Source organism: Babylonia areolata, chromosome 29 (assembly GCF_041734735.1).
Source record: "Babylonia areolata isolate BAREFJ2019XMU chromosome 29, ASM4173473v1, whole genome shotgun sequence".
In the NCBI taxonomy this organism is placed as follows: Eukaryota; Metazoa; Mollusca; class Gastropoda; order Neogastropoda; family Buccinidae; genus Babylonia; species Babylonia areolata.
In genome coordinates this window covers 10,102,421-10,118,480 of record NC_134904.1, presented here as the reverse complement: position 1 = coordinate 10,118,480, position 16,060 = coordinate 10,102,421, and the positions used below count along the sequence as shown (strand labels likewise).

Here is a 16,060-nt window from a genome sequence, read left to right as displayed (position 1 = left end):
GTGTATGCACACATGTAACATATCAAAGTATTAAAAACGAAGATCAACTCGTGTTTAAAATATTAATTTCTTATATTAGGTTTTATATTTTGTTCGCGATACTTCGTGGATACCAATGAGATTTCCTGTGACGTCAGACTGAGCTCACCAACAAGTCCCAAGACGGGAACTGGAACTTCAACAAAAATTATTGAGATAGTGGGTATTAAGTCAGACGTGTATTCTTTCTATCAAGTCGTTTTTTAAGTATATCTTTTATCATCGTTTCACGTATCAATAATATTCATCTGGTCATGAATTTCTAATGATATTTTGTTGAAGTTATTTTCTGTCGTGTGTGGTGAAGCTTGTTCTTTGCTAGCATGAACATGATTGCCTTGATGATTGATTGGAGACAGATCTCCAGATAGACGACTGAATTGAGTGCTTGAGAGGAGATGAAATTTTGATTTATTTCCTTAGTATGAACGGTATTGTTAGTATTTTAACAGGACAAAGCCTTCGTTACTGTTAAATTCCCAACACTGGAACTGAACGGAAGTTTTAACATAAAGTTCATTCCCCTTGGAAAACAATAAAAAATCTTCCTGTCCACACTAGTTTGCACACGACTTTTCTTGGGTTGGTGCACACTGTTGTTTTAGATTGAATATGCGTTTCCTCTTTTGTTTGATCTTTGCTTGACCTACATCCCACACGAGGTTCCAATGCAAATTTTCAATTTTAGGGTCAGACTGTTGCACATCGGTAATGACTAGGCGGGCTGTTAACTTTGATCATGTTTTTTGTTTGTGTAAAGATTCTGACTTTGCCTTTCGTATATGATATATAATATTCATAGATGATTTAAAATTAGTCAAATGAAGAAGAAGAAACTCCACTTAAAAAAATATGGCTTAAAAGCCATAAAACAGTGATATATTATTACAATGGATTTAGTGATGTCAGGATGTTTGCTCATTTAGTTGCAGTTTATCAGTAGTAGTAGTAGTAATAGTAGTATGGGGACTGGCAAGTCATCTGCCTAGACCTCTCAGCCTTTTTATGTCCCCATCGAATCTTCATCTTCACTTCTTCCATTTTATTTTATTTATTTCTTCTTTTGTTTGTTGTTAGGCGGGGTACACAATTACATTTCTGCAAGAAAAAAAAATTTTTATTCATCATAATCAAAAAATTTTTCTTTTAAGATGGTGTTAATGTCAAGGAGATTTTTTAACGTGTTAGTATTTTGTGCAAGTTTAACTTCAGTTGGTAGTGCATTCCATGTTTATGCAATTCGGTTAGCCAATGAATTTTTTTCTATTGTTGGTGTTGCAGTGTTCTATTCTTCTAAACAAATTTTCTTTACTGAGTTCCTTGTACTATCACAGTCCGACATTCTAAAGATACATCTTGCATTTACATCATTTGTTATTTAATATTTTATATAAGTTTCAATCAAATCTCCTCTTCTACCTTTTAGTGAGTGTACTGTGTAGATTTAAGTATGTAAGTCTTTGTTGATAACTCATATTCTTGCATTCTTTTTAATTTGGACCCTTTCTATTGCTATAAATTCTCTTATGGTATGGGTGCCACACATTATTAGTACATATTCTACATGCGATCTAACTAATGCTTTATATAGATTGAGAAATATATCTTTAAGTAATTGAAGGTTCTCTTAATTACACCAATCATTTGATTGGCTTTATTTATAATAATATGTGTGTCAAAGGATAGTTTATTGTCAAACATTATTTCTAGGTCTTTCTCACTATGGCATTTCTCAGTATTCTGTGTTGTGTTTTATATTGTCATATGGTAATTGTTATTTGGATTTTTTCCCTATGTGCATTACTTTACACTTTGAAACATTAAAATCTCCTTTCCATTTGTCAGACCATTCTTGTATATATAAATCAGTTTGTAATGTGAGAATGTTGTGTGCATCATCATAAATTTTAGTGTCATCTGCAAAAATTTTACACATACTTTGTATACAATCAGGAAGGTTGTTTATATATATTGTGAAAAGTACTGGTCCAAGAATACTGCCCTGTGGAATACCACTGATTACGTTTGCACAAGTTGACTTTTCTTCTCTTATATTAACTGTGTTCTACCTGTTAAGCTTCTTGTCCAGTTCAGTAAGTTACTGGTAATACCATACGAGGCTGATTTTAATAAGTCTTTCGTGTGGGACAGAATCGAATGCTTTTTTGAAGTCTAATTAAATTATGTCAGTAGGTTTACCGCTATCATTTTAGTCAGATCTTCGATTACTTCTGATAGTTGCATTATGCATGATCTATTCTGTCTAAAGCCATGCTGACATTCTACATAAACTGATAAAGGTTATTCACTTTCATATGCGAAATCATTGCATCTCTAATAAAAAGATTCTAAAATCCTACACACTATACATGTTAGGCTCACTGGTCTATAATTTCCTGGTTCTTGTTTTGACCCTTTCTTGTAAATAGCTGTTACCTCAACCATCTTCCAGTCGTTTGGCATGGAAGCACTTTCAAATGACTTGTTAGATGATGCTCAGTGGAATAGCCAACTCTTTGCTCAATTCTTTTAGGAGCTTTGAAGGTATTTGGTCTGGTCCTTGTGCTTTATATGGGTCTAAAGCTTTTAATTTATTTTCCACTACCATAGGGGTGACCCTTTGATCACATACATTAATATTTCCTGATCTGGAGCTTTCTGCAAGGTGAGGTAAATTTGTAACAGTCTCTTTTGTGAAAACACTTGCAAAGAAATTATTTAAAGTTTCTACTTTTTCCCTGTCTGTTTCTGCTAAACTACCATCTTTTTTTCAGTACTCCTATTCCTGTTCTTAGCTTTGTTCTTTCCTGTACATACTTCCGAAACATTCATGGGCTATATTTACAGTTTTTTTGCTATGTTTCTTTCATACTTTTTTTTTTTAATTTAATTTATTTTAGCTTTTTTTTAATGAACTTACAGCACTTATTCCTTTCTGTTAATAACATAAATAGGGGTAACCTGTTTTTGTTCTTAAGAAACGCTTATTTTGTTTATATTTATTTTTGATGTTTCTCATTATTTTTCTGTTCATCTATAAGGGTTTTGTTTTTTTCTTGTCTACCTTTAAATCAGGTATAAATTTATCCATAGATTTAAGTATTAGTGTCTTTAAATCATTCCAGCACTTGTTAACATCTTGTTCATCCATGTAGGTCCAATCCATTTTATTTAATGTTTCTCTTATTTTATTATAATTTCCCTTTTTTTAGGTCAGATTTATACTTAATTTCTGCTTTTAACTTCACCCTTGAAATATGGAACTGGAAAACCAGAATATCATAGTCACTCTTTCCTAGAGGATCTAGGAGTTTGATTTCACTTACCAACCAGTGTTGGAGACTTTGATTTTTAGTGAGTCTGTGTTGTCAAGGTGGGAAATGGATACATATTTCTACCCCTCATCCACTCATATAACAACAGGGTTGTTTTTTTTGTTTTCCTATCTTATTTTCACTCAATTTCAGAGATCAGGGTAGATACATAATGTTATTAATCAATAATAATCAAGAAGTAATGCACAGCAATTATCAAAAATTAAGTGGGAGTATCTGTATTAAATCATCTGTAGTATTTGATGGAAATAAACATGGATCTGGAAGACAGACAGGGAGAACAAAACAGAATGAAAAGCTATCTATTTCTTTAGTGATTGGCAATCTTCATATTTTTTTTCTCCAAAGAGCATCTTGTGTTCCCTGTTATTTCAAGAGGTAAACTACGTTAGTCCAGCCAGCCGCCGTGGCGAAGTGGTTTGCGTCGTGTACTGACAGCTTGGAGGACACGGGTTTGAATCCCAGCGGAGGTGGGTTTTTCGGCCCGTGGCCGGCTCCTACCCAGAGTTGAGTGTGCTGTGGGCTTAAATGGGGAGACTGGGACCACACAGTTGAGTGTCATCCACTTCAAGGATGCGTTTTTGGGTGTGTTGCTCAAATTACCTGACCAACGCTACAAGTGTCTGTATCTCTCCGGCCTGGTTAATGCCGGGATATCATTATGACAGGAAGCGTAGAGTAAAGCCTTGTCATGCAGTCCCAAACTAAAATGGACCTCCATAGCAACATCGTCATCGTCATCCTCCTCCTCCATCATCATCAATATAAACAAAACAATCACAAAATCTGTGGCCTTTAATGCCCTGCTCTTGTGGTGACCTCAGTTTTGATACTCCTCCACTTCTGTGCTTGGGGCGAGTCCTGTCAATGTCTTCAATGTCGGCAGATTCATGGGGGTGCTGTTGTTTGAGGGACGTGGTGGCGGTCTCCACTCTGGTAGTGACACTCACTCAGTCTGGCTCCGCGACTAAGCTATTATTGTCGTTAGCAGGGGGCTTAGTAGGTGGTGTCCTAAGTAGTTGAATCAGAACAGGCACCACTGAACACCACTGAAGTGACTCAGCAGCAGTGCAGGGTCTCCTCTGGTGTGTGGCCTCCTGGCGACCTAACATCAATGGTTCCCTGCGGACTACCGACGATGGAACTGACAGATGAACCCGGGTGTGGTCATGTATGGGGGAATCTAAATGAGCGGTGTGGGAGTAATGCCACTGAAATGGTGCAGATGATGGGGCAGCAAAAAAAAAAAAAAAAAAAAAAAGAAAAGAAAAGAAAAAGAAAAAAAACTACATTAGTCCATATTATCATAGTAATCTGTAGCAGTCATCACTGTCAAATAATATTTGTGGGAAAATGCATTTTAATCAACACGAAACCTAGGTCAGAAAGTTCTTGAAATATATACTGGCACTAATCGAATAAAACAAAACAAACATTTCTCTTATTTATGCCACTGGACAAAAAGTTCGTTACTTTTTTTTTAATTTGATTTTTAATTTCACTTCTTTGAAATTTTCACTATTTAGAAGTCTGTTATGACTAATGTCCAGAATTTCAAAGTAGCAAAAGAGAGAAAACTGCATTTGTGCTAAAGCAGTCATAGCAATGGCATCTTGACTATTTCAAGTACTTGTGATCTCAGTTGGTTGCCACTAAGTGACCTAGCTTTCTGAGTCGTCCTTTTGTCTTTTTGCATCTTGGTTTCTAAAACTCATTCAGTATGTCTCCATGAGTCCTCCTCAAATAATGAAAATTTGTGGGTAAAAAGATAGATAAGAGTTTTAACAATAAGATTGAATTGAATATAAAAATCTGAACTCGGGTATATTGATATAAAAAAATACGTAAATTATGGCATCCTATTTGTATTACTAACTTCTTGTTTTCATTCTCCTCTTTTTAATAAACTTGTATAAATAGTTTGAGAGTATACCACATCTATTTTTGTAGGTATTAGAAATGAATATTCGATACACCCTTTTTTTCTTCTTCTTTTTTTTTTTTCATATCTTTGTCAAATTTTTGTGTGTGCTGATTCAGTGATTTGTTTCAGGTGGAGGCTAAAGCAAGATGACTGATATAAGTGACTTGGACAGGTATGTAACCAACTCTGAACCCAGTGAATTTGGTGTGTGGATAGGAATTTTAAGTTAATAGTTATTGTCGGACTTTTAGGCAGGGGAAAGGGGGGTGGGGAATGATACTGATGGTGGTACAAGCAGTGTAATGTAAATGCAGCACATGTGACTGCAGTGGATTATTAGGTTGTTCTGTTTTGATTTCTTACTTTTTTAGTTTTTGTTATTGATTTGCATGATAATATTAATCTTTGTTTTTGTTAAGATGGGTATTACAAAAAAATGGAATGACAAACCTTATTAATTAAGGCATTATATCATGAACTTCTCAAAGATGGCAGTGAACATTACATGTTGCTGGACTGTAAACATTTAAAATGTGATTTTGTCATTCACATTTGTCATAAACGGAATATATATCACTATAATTACTTTATGCAGTTAGTGTTCAGATTCATTTGAAGGTTTTGTAATGTATTGATATTTAAGAAATTACTGTTTGAATTTTAAAAAAGAAATGAAAAATGCAAGAATCAAACAGTGGACATATGGTATAAAATACTGTGTTCAAGATCTCTGAAAAAATGATGACCTCAAAAATGTTTGCTGTGAACTTCATGAACTTTGATGATGGCCATATTATATACAAGTTGACTGTAAACAGAGTTAAAGTCAGTAAGACAACTACCCCTTTATGTTGATATTGTTTGTTTGTGCAGGCAAATTGAACAGTTACGGCGCTGTGAAGTGATAAAAGAAAGTGAAGTGAAAGCTCTGTGTGCGAAGGCAAGGGAGATTTTGGTAGAGGAGAGCAATGTACAGAGGGTTGACTCCCCTGTCACGGTGAGTAACTGACATGCAATCAAGTGACATAACGCAGACAAACAAATGCATGCATGTAACAGTTTATGTGCAATATAGATCATTACATGTTGTGATTGCAGGTGTGTGGTGATGATGTCGTTGTGATTGTAAGTGTGTGGTTACATATGTATATATATATATATATACAATAATCCATGTTGTGATTACAGGTTTGTGGTGATATCCATGGCCAGTTTTATGATCTGAAAGAGCTGTTCAAGGTGGGGGGAGATGTTCCAGACACAAACTATCTCTTCATGGGAGACTTTGTCGACAGAGGATTCTACAGCGTGGAAACCTTCCTTCTACTTTTAGCTTTGAAAGTGAGATTTTTTTTTTATTGACATCTTGTCTGTTCATTGTAATCTGAGCAGCTGATTGCTGTTGGGTTGTTGCTATGGGCCACAGGATCATTCTTTTGATCTGTGAATCATTTGTATCATAAGTCTATAAACATCAAGGCCTTGTGTTTCATAGTAAGTGGTTAGTGTTCTGATAACAGATGGCCTGACATGTCCAGTGCCTGTCATTTCTATACAGTGAACTTAAGGTCACTCAGTTATTTGTCTTTCTTTCATGTTTTATTGATGTGTGTGTTTATATGCTTGTGGTAACTTCAACGCAGCAAAGTGCTTCCTAAACACACCTGAAATTCAGTCACATTGTACTCTTTATTCCTGGAGAGAAAAAAAAGTGTGTTTTGCAGGCCTCATGTAATACATCTTATATTTATAAATTGCCCATTCAACATTTTTGGCAACAAGTTTGAAGCATTTTAGGAGAAGGATAAATGGCGAGATTTTGCTCACCATTAATGTGAAAAAAGGACTGACAGGCATGCTGAGTCCATATATATATTATTTAAAAAAAAAAATTTTCAAATGGTGCTGTCACAAGTGTCAGTGTTGTATATATCATTGGATCAGGCTGCATGCTTTGACACCACCTTGATACTGAAACTTATGCCAAGGAAATCTGATTGCAGCCATTGGATTTAATTCCAATATTATAGATATCATTTGGAAACATGTATTTGTGTTGTCTGTCCTGAGGGAAACTTTGTTTGGAAACTAAAAACTTTCCAGGTAATACTTTGCTAGTCTGGCACAGTTGTGACAATGCATTTTTAATTACTTATACTTAACCGTGACCCAACTAGTGCAGACTCTGGCAGGGATCTGACATTCCTGTCCTGTGCAAACTACTATCCGCCTATGCGGAGAAAACGAAAGTAGCTACGGCCGAATTTTTTGCATTGATATGAAATATGATGGAATACTTATGCAGTGAAAGCTGGGGGGTTTTTTTTGTTTTGTTTTGGTTTTTTTCATTTCTATTTTGTGTTACTTAGGTAATGTGATTCAGTTATCTGTGAAAAGATTATATATGTTGAAAACTGATTGATTTAACAGGACAGGGGTTGGGAAACAGCAGGGCACTTTCCATGTAGTTCTTTCAAACTGCTCCTTTCATTAAAAAATAAAAATTTTTTATCCTGCTGATAAACTTTTTGTTATTTTGGTTGCAGGTCAGGTACCCAGACAGAATCACATTAATTCGTGGAAACCATGAGAGTCGACAGATAACTCAGGTGTATGGATTTTATGATGAGTGTCTCAGAAAGTATGGTTCCATCACAGTGTGGCGTTACTGCACAGAGATCTTTGACTACCTCAGCCTTTCAGCAATCATAGATGGCAAGGTGAATACTCTGTGTGTGTGTGTGTGTGTGTGTGTGTGATGATACAAAGGCATTCAGTTCTGTTGTAAACCAATTGTACTAATTAGCCATTTGGTCTTAGATTGAGTTGTGAACATTATCAGTCATATTGTCATGTAACAAATAAAATTTGTTTAAATCAAAATAATAATGTTTGAAGTTCCTGTAGAAACTAGGTTTAAAATGGTCCACAGTGTTTAACTGCACGTGTGCACACAAGTGCAGGTTGATTTGGATAGCTGTGTCTATGAAATTTGAGAAAGATATATTTATACACATAGATGCCAACCATTCCTCATTTTTAGGAATTTTTCCGCATTTTATCACTGATTCCATAATTATGTTTTCCTGCATTTTTTTCTTCTGAATTTTGAAATTTCAACCCCCCCCCCCCCCCCAAAAAAAAACAACAAAAAACAAAACTACCTTGAGAAACTGAACCCACTTGCTGGGTCCGTACACTGATGCATGTTTTTCAAATGGAATAAAGTTACAGCGCATGTGCAAGGCACCAATACTGTTTTATCAGTATGGTTTCGAGCAGTGAAAGTTGAAGTGATGTCGGCAGCACATCAGCGAAATAAAGGGTTTATCAGCGCTTTACTTCACAGTATAAGGAACAGTTTTCATTTTTCAATTCACACCATGCCCCCCTCCCGAACCCACTCCCCAACTAGATTCCTAATTTTGGGTTTGGAAGGTTGGCAGCTATGTATACATTATGTTGGGTGATTAAAAAGAATTTTTTTTGTTTTAGTGAAAATGCATAACATCAACTGGGAACGTAAAGCATTTTAATCTCAGGGGAATAGTTGTGTACTTAATTTTGAGAAGGGGGCAGAACTCAGGAGAGCACAAGTGCTTACTTGATAGTAGTAAAATAAAATTTGGCATTTTTTCTTTTCGTCTAGATATTTTGTGTGCATGGAGGTTTGTCCCCCTCCATCCAGACACTGGACCAAATCCGCTCCATTGACCGCAAACAGGAGGTTCCCCATGATGGGCCCATGTGTGACCTGCTGTGGTCCGATCCAGAAGGTGTGTTTTTCAGTCCCTAACATCATGATGAATGAGGATTGTTACAGTTTTCTCTGAATTGATGTTGTACAAGAAAGGACTAAAATTTGGCTGGCTTATTTATCAGATTTTTTTTTTATCAGCAGCACAGGATTGTAATCAGTAGTTTGTGCATGTCCTGATCTCATTTCAAAGAAGTCTTCTGTCTAGTGCTTTTGGCCCATTAATATTGTGATGTGTATGAATGGGAATATTGGACTGTACAGTTGCACCCCAAAACATTTAGGGTGAAATGGTGCCGCTCATGCCATTGTCATTGTAACACTGTATTATCTTGTGGGGGCAGTTTGACAGAAGCGTTTAGGCATTGGACTACTGATCCAGTGTTCACCAGTGATCAAGGTTCCAGGTTGGGGCAGGGCAGATTAAAATGGCCGAAAGGAGAGGATTGAGCGCCATTTTCCTGTGCTGAGTCTTGGACAATGAACATAGATTCACTGCCCTTATTGTTACAGGCCTTTGAACATAACTTTTGAAAATCATCATATTGATTCTCTTGACTTGATTAGGCTAATGCCATCATTTAGTTTGGCTATTTTGCTTGCTTGAGTACAAGTAATAAAGTGTCTTGGAAATGGATCCAAAAGTTTTGGCATATGCAGTTAAACTTTCTTTGAATGACCCTTGCATAAGCTGTGGTACTTCACTTGTATTCTACTTTATAAGAAGTTAGTCTTAGCATGGGAAGTATGAATTCGTCATTAAAGAACTATTATGGTTTAGTGTTATCATTAAAACAACTCCATCTGATCATGTACGTATGTAGATATGCAAGATAGGTTTATGTGTCTGTTCTTCTAACCTGTCACCTGGCTGTGTACAGATTTCTAGGGTTAGGGTGTCACTCTGTTGTTAACCTGTCACCTGGCTGTGTACAGATATGCAGGGTTGGGGTGTCAGTTTGTTAACTTGTCACCTGGTTGTGTACAGATATGCAGGGTTGGGGTGTCAGTCTGTTAACTTGTCACCTGGCTGTGTACAGATATGCAGGGTTGGGGTGTCAGTCTGTTGTGCTAACCTGTCACCTGGCTGTGTACAGACATGCAGGGTTGGGGCGTCAGCCCGCGAGGCGCAGGCTACCTGTTTGGCAGCGACGTGGTGTCCCAGTTCAACGCAGCCAATGACATTGACCTGATCTGCCGCGCCCACCAGCTGGTCATGGAGGGCTACAAGTGGCACTTCAATGAAACCGTCCTCACCGTCTGGTCAGCTCCCAACTACTGCTACAGGTATGTCGCTCTGGGCTGTGAATGGGACTAGGTTGTTATGTAGGGCTTGGAGCTCCACTGTCCACCTGTCAGGGGTTGTAACTCAACATTGGAGCAGTGTATGTTGAATCTTCAGTCAGTCAACTCCGCTCTCGATTCCAGCTGGAGTTGATTGCAACTGGATATGTGTGTGTGTGCGTTTTCTTCTTCAGTATGGTTTGCTTTCAATTTCTGCAGTGGTTTCTTCTTCTTGTTTTGTTTTGTTGTTTAACTTTTAAACCTTTCGCTGCCAGGAAAATAAGATTTAAGTGAAATCTATTTGCCACGGTTTTCTCACAAAAAACGGGTATAAATTTTCAAAAATTCTGTGCTCTTTGTTATTGGAGAAAGACCCATAAAAGTGTATATTTTCTAAAAGGTAAACGAATAAAGAATACAAAACACATGATGTTTTCCCATTTTATATATTTTCAGTGACGTGCTGTTGTTTTGAAATCAGTGTTTTGTTTTTTGTCACATTTTCAACTTGTTCATTACAAACATTAGGTAATTTGCACTAAACTATCATATTTTCTGGACAAATGGATAATATCTGCACTCAGAAATTATACTAGAACAACCACAGTGGAAAAAAAAAAAGACAGATACACAATGATTGTGACTTCTCCAAATGATAATATGGATGTGAGCTCACGCCCCCTCAGTCTCCACCCCTTTCCTCTTCACCCATCTTACACAGTCACTTTGTCCAGTTCTTATCAGACTGCGTTGGCTGAGTGCCAAGAAAATCACTCACACTGTGTCCTGCTAATAATTCGGTCACTTTCTGTCGTTTGCTACAGCTGTACAGCCGGCATCAATTACTAATAGTTGTATCTTGGCCACTCTCTTGATTGCTTACTTTATTTTCTACCAAATCATCCTATAAATGTTCATCACTGACTTCATTGAATTTACACAATTCTTCCTGAGCATCAGCTAAAGAAAGCAATCTTGGTTGATTTAGTGCGCCTTGATTGCGTGTCATGAGCATGGCATCAGTCTGACAATTTGTTGAGCGAGTGAGGAGAAGAGCCAGACAAACACTGTGACAGTAATCCATCCAAAATGTTCAAATAAAGGACTGCCTCATGACATAGATGGGGTTTCTAGTTGTGAAAAATATCTAGAAAGATTCCCCCATGCTAAAGCTACCAGTATTTTTGTCAGTGAACTGAATGCAAACCAGGGAAAAGTCTGAATATTTCGATGATGAGTTATCTCGTCATTGTGGCAGTGAAGCGTACATGCTTACGCTGACGAGTTATCTCGTCATATAGGCAGCCTAGGAGTTAAAAAAAATCAAAATGTTAATGAGAGTTGACATAGAGTAAGTAGAAACAAGATTATCAAAGAATATATAAATTGCCATTAGCTTCTGTGAAGATTGTTTCTTGTGTGTGTATGAAATCATGATTCAGTTGTACATGTCTGTGTGGTTAAGTATGAAACTGGTAATGGTTTCCACCTGTGCAAGTACATAAAATTTCTGAATTTCCAAACATCAGTGTTGACATCTGTGTCAGAAGATCAAAGGATTGAATGAAAGGCTTTGGACTTGCTCACTGAATTAGGTAGTGCATACTCATTTCTGGCTGCCTGGAGAAGCATTTAGATCAGCAATCAGTGGGCTAGACTTTGGAACATTTTAGGTTTGATTTTGCGCCTTTTTATTTTCTAAACTCTGTGGTGTTTCAAGAGTAAAGGGAAGAGGTGGGTATTATTTCTGCAGTGTTGCATGTTTAACTGTACTGTTGGAATGTTTTTTTCAGATGTGGAAACGTTGCTGCAATATTAGAACTAGATGAGCATCTTCAGAGAGACTTCACAATTTTTGAGGCAGCTCCACAGGTGAGTGATAAGTGATAATTTATCAATATTTTATGTCTGAAAGGTTAAGAATTATGTTGTTAACTAATTGTCCAGCGCATTTTTTAAATCTTTTGTAATATGACCAGTGGGTGATGAGAGGGGTGGGAGATGGTTAGGGTGTGGACCAGTGCAAATTTAAAGAAATACAGAAGTTCATTTTTTTACTCCTTTTCTTTTTCTTCCCCATTTTGTTGTCGTAAGTGTAAATATTGTGGAATACTTAAATGTTTAGGTATCCTGACATTGTTCAAAAAGAAATTTGCTGACATTAAGAAAAAGAATAGTTGAAAAGAACTATTAACGTTTTGAACATTACAGATGTGGTCAAATTTCTTTTTTTGAATTTAGTGTTGGTCTTTTTCCTTTCCTGTTCTTTTCAGAATAATTAGATTATACTAAACACATAATGAACAGCAGAATGGAGTGTTTGTGAATTACACTGACCAGCACACTAGATACCATGTTAAAAACAAAAGTCCTGAAATAAGAAGCGGTCTGTAGCAGATTTAGGCAAGGAACCAACAGGGTTGACAGTGGTTGTGTGCCATGATGTGTGTTCCCAGGAGGCACGAGGAATCCCGTCGAAGAAGCCACAGCCTGACTACTTCCTGTAATGAGGCAACTGATGCAGCAGCTGTGGGAAGTGGTGTGGGTGATGGAGTGTCAGTACATTGAACCAGCAGACCATGAGACACACATCACAAGAAGCTCAAACACTGCTTTCTGTACCCACCACCGTCTTGCTCAGAAGATGGAAGAGTCTGTACCCAGTGCCACTTCAGAATCTGCTCTACTCCAGCCAGTAATTGTTTTCCTGTGGGCCGTAATGCCATGCATGGTATAGTGCAGATTCTGAGAGGTTGTGTGCAGATGTTTGGCAGATTTCTTACAGAAGTAAACTATATAAGTGTTCTTTGAGTTGCAGTCATTGAAAACAAAACAAACAAAAAAAATCAAAGTTTGATTTCAAGAAATTTCATTAAGAAATAAACTAAATGACTGGTTCTTGTGAGTTTTGATCAGAAAAAGTGTTTCTGTATTGATCATTTGCACAATTGTCGTCATAACATTGGATTCATTGACTTTGAAGTATGTGAGTGTACAAAAAAAACTTAGTGAAGCCTGAAGCCTAGCACATGCAGATGTGCTTCTAAAACATTTGTATTTGGTGTGTGTGCGTGCGTTGTCATAGGATTGAATGTTGACTTGTTCATCAGCATGTCTGCTGTCAGGCCAAAATGGAAAAGAGGAAGGAAGCGCTGTGTTGAAGAGATCCAAGGTTCCTGAGTTCAGTCCACCTTGCCCTCATTTTCTGTTGCTCCTCTCATTTCTGTCCACTCGTCTGGGTTAATTGTGGTCTCTACAACAAACCTGAAAGGCCATTGATACCAATCAGCATTCACTGGCTTTATTTTAACTGATTTATTTATCATACTACTTATTGTCTTACCAATCATTACTTTATTAAGGTGATATTCCATAGACCTGAAAAACATGATGCAAATTTTGCATGTGGGAATTAATGCAAAATTCGAATGCAAAGAAAAAAGAGCCATCCACCCACAAACATGAAATGTACTCGCCAGTTTTTACTGGAATTATGCTGCCAGTACAATTAAAAGCAAGCAGTCTTTGTCGAAAATAAGAGAATTTTGATTGCTGTCCTGTTGCTGTGGAAGAAGAGATGTGAAGCAGAAGAAGAGATGTGAAGCAAAGAGGAAGCATTGATTTTGGATGAACCTTTTGAAGCTCAGGCAGCAGCTGGGTGTATACAACAACACGATAAAAAGCTTGGTGTTGATGGATCTCTTTTTAAGATATACATGTGGCTAGCAAGGGAGCAGTTTGCTCAGGGATCTTGTGAATTACTACCTCAGCTGAGATGGGATCTGCCCAAAGATTGTTAAATTTTGTACACCTAGTTGTTCACTTTTGTACACTAAGTCAAGTTTCACTCCCTTGTGCAAAAGAAAAGTTTTGCAGTGAAGTTCATGCAAAATGAGAAATCAGGAAAATGAATTTATGCAGTGACTTAAAGGCCGATGTAATTTTTTTCTTTCAATGCGAATTTGGCTTTGGAATTTCACATCAGTTTTTCTGGTCTGCGGAATTTCAGTTTTACATGTTGGTTTGTTTATTGCCTTTTTTAGATACCAGATCTTGTTTATTTTTCTGAATTGCAAACTATGCTGTTTTGCCTTGTTTGCTTGGTGGACCTTTAGATCATCTTGATGGTGACACAGTGAATTTTAGTTTCATTTTAAAAAGTTATAAACGCCAGACAGCCCAATTTTATTTGTATCGTTTCTTGTACATTCTCATTAAAAGGAAAAGTGTTTGTTGGACTTCTGTTTTATTAGTTTGACACAGCGTGGCAGCTATGAACAAACACTTTGTTGGCATGAATCGTCTCCTGTCGTTACAAAGGTTGCACTATTTCATGGCCGGTTTGGGAACAGTGACCAAATTAAAGACGAGAGTAAGTAAAAGTGTGCACTGGTTGAAATAGAGGAAGTTCATTTTTTTTATGGGAGAATTGACTGTTTATGACTGATGAATAAATTATTGTACCATACTACTAATGCTGTTGGTATGTCTGCCTAATAATTCATATCTCACCTCCCTCTCTTTTCTTGCTTTTCATTTACATTGTAAACAAACATAAGTGTGTAGAGATGGTGTGTATGTGTTTTTTTCTCTCCAGTTTACTATTGCTGTGATCCTTGATATACAAATTTGTCATCTTTAATTCACCTAGTCATCGAAGGATATGCATTCAACAGAAACCAGTCATGAACCAAATATACTCTTCTTACAACATTGACAGGAGTCCATTATTGTGTTTTACATGTTTCCACCCCCCACATTGTTGGCAGTCATATTGTTGTGTTCAGGGATGGTGCATAGGAAATATCACGTTTCCATAACCCAGAAATGTAGACTTTGGATCCTGGATCTTTGATGTGCAGACCTTGATCAGCAGTTGATCAGAAAGAACAAGGCCTTCAAGACTCACTTGTGATACACTTTTTAAAAAAAAATCCAAGCTTTTTATGTATTGAGTATAATTTCAAAATGTAATGTTTAAGATGAGAAAGATCAGTTTAAAGCAAATTAACTCCCCTAGCATTAATTACAGAGTAATTTCCCTTTTTACTATCTGCACCAAAACGTTTGCAAAATAAATAAAACTTCCATACTTAGCAAAAGAAGTTCCTGTTTGAACAAAAAATGATAATAATGACTGCTCTAGCTGTTGGGTCAGAATATCAGATCAAAGTGCCAAGTTTAGAGAATACAAAAAATATAAATATAACAGTAAATGCAGTTTGCATATAATTAAGCTTCATTCTTTATTTTTTTTGTGCCCATCCCAGAGGCGCAATATTGTTTTAAACAAGATGACTGGAAAGAACTGAATTTTTCCTATTTTTATGCCAAATTTGGTGTCAACTGACAAAGTAGTTGCAGAGAAAATGTCAATGTTAAAGTTTACCACGGACACACACACACACACAGACAACCGAACACCGGGTTAAAACATACTCACTTTGTTTACACAAGTGAGTCAAAAAAGCCATGTCATTATCCCGGCTGAACATATCTTGATGACTGACCTTTAATTACACATATTTAACCGTGACCCACTAGTGCAGACTCCGGCAGGGGTCTGACATTCCTGTCCTGTGCAAACTACTATCCGCCTATGTGGAGAAAACGAAAGTAGCTACGGCCAATAACCTCCCGGAAGTAGGTAACCTCCCCTGGGCCCCCCGTGGCTAGCGCCCTCTTTTTCCTGCAGCCATCTCGACTTCTGTTCCTGTGCTC

At 37.0% G+C, this 16,060-nt stretch overlaps 1 protein-coding gene across 1 annotated transcript; it reads left to right on the top strand.

Moving 5' to 3' along the window:
- The first annotated feature begins 89 nt into the window (after positions 1-89).
- On the top strand, positions 90-14,570 carry LOC143274695 (serine/threonine-protein phosphatase 4 catalytic subunit). Its single transcript, XM_076578585.1, has 9 exons — positions 90-198; positions 5,428-5,470; positions 6,172-6,295; positions 6,487-6,639; positions 7,845-8,018; positions 8,948-9,074; positions 10,153-10,342; positions 12,133-12,211; positions 12,796-14,570. Exons 2-9 carry the CDS (start codon positions 5,445-5,447, stop codon positions 12,844-12,846), a joined length of 924 nt encoding a protein of 307 aa, XP_076434700.1. The 5' UTR covers positions 90-198; positions 5,428-5,444; the 3' UTR covers positions 12,847-14,570.
- The last annotated feature ends 1,490 nt before the right edge of the window (positions 14,571-16,060 follow it).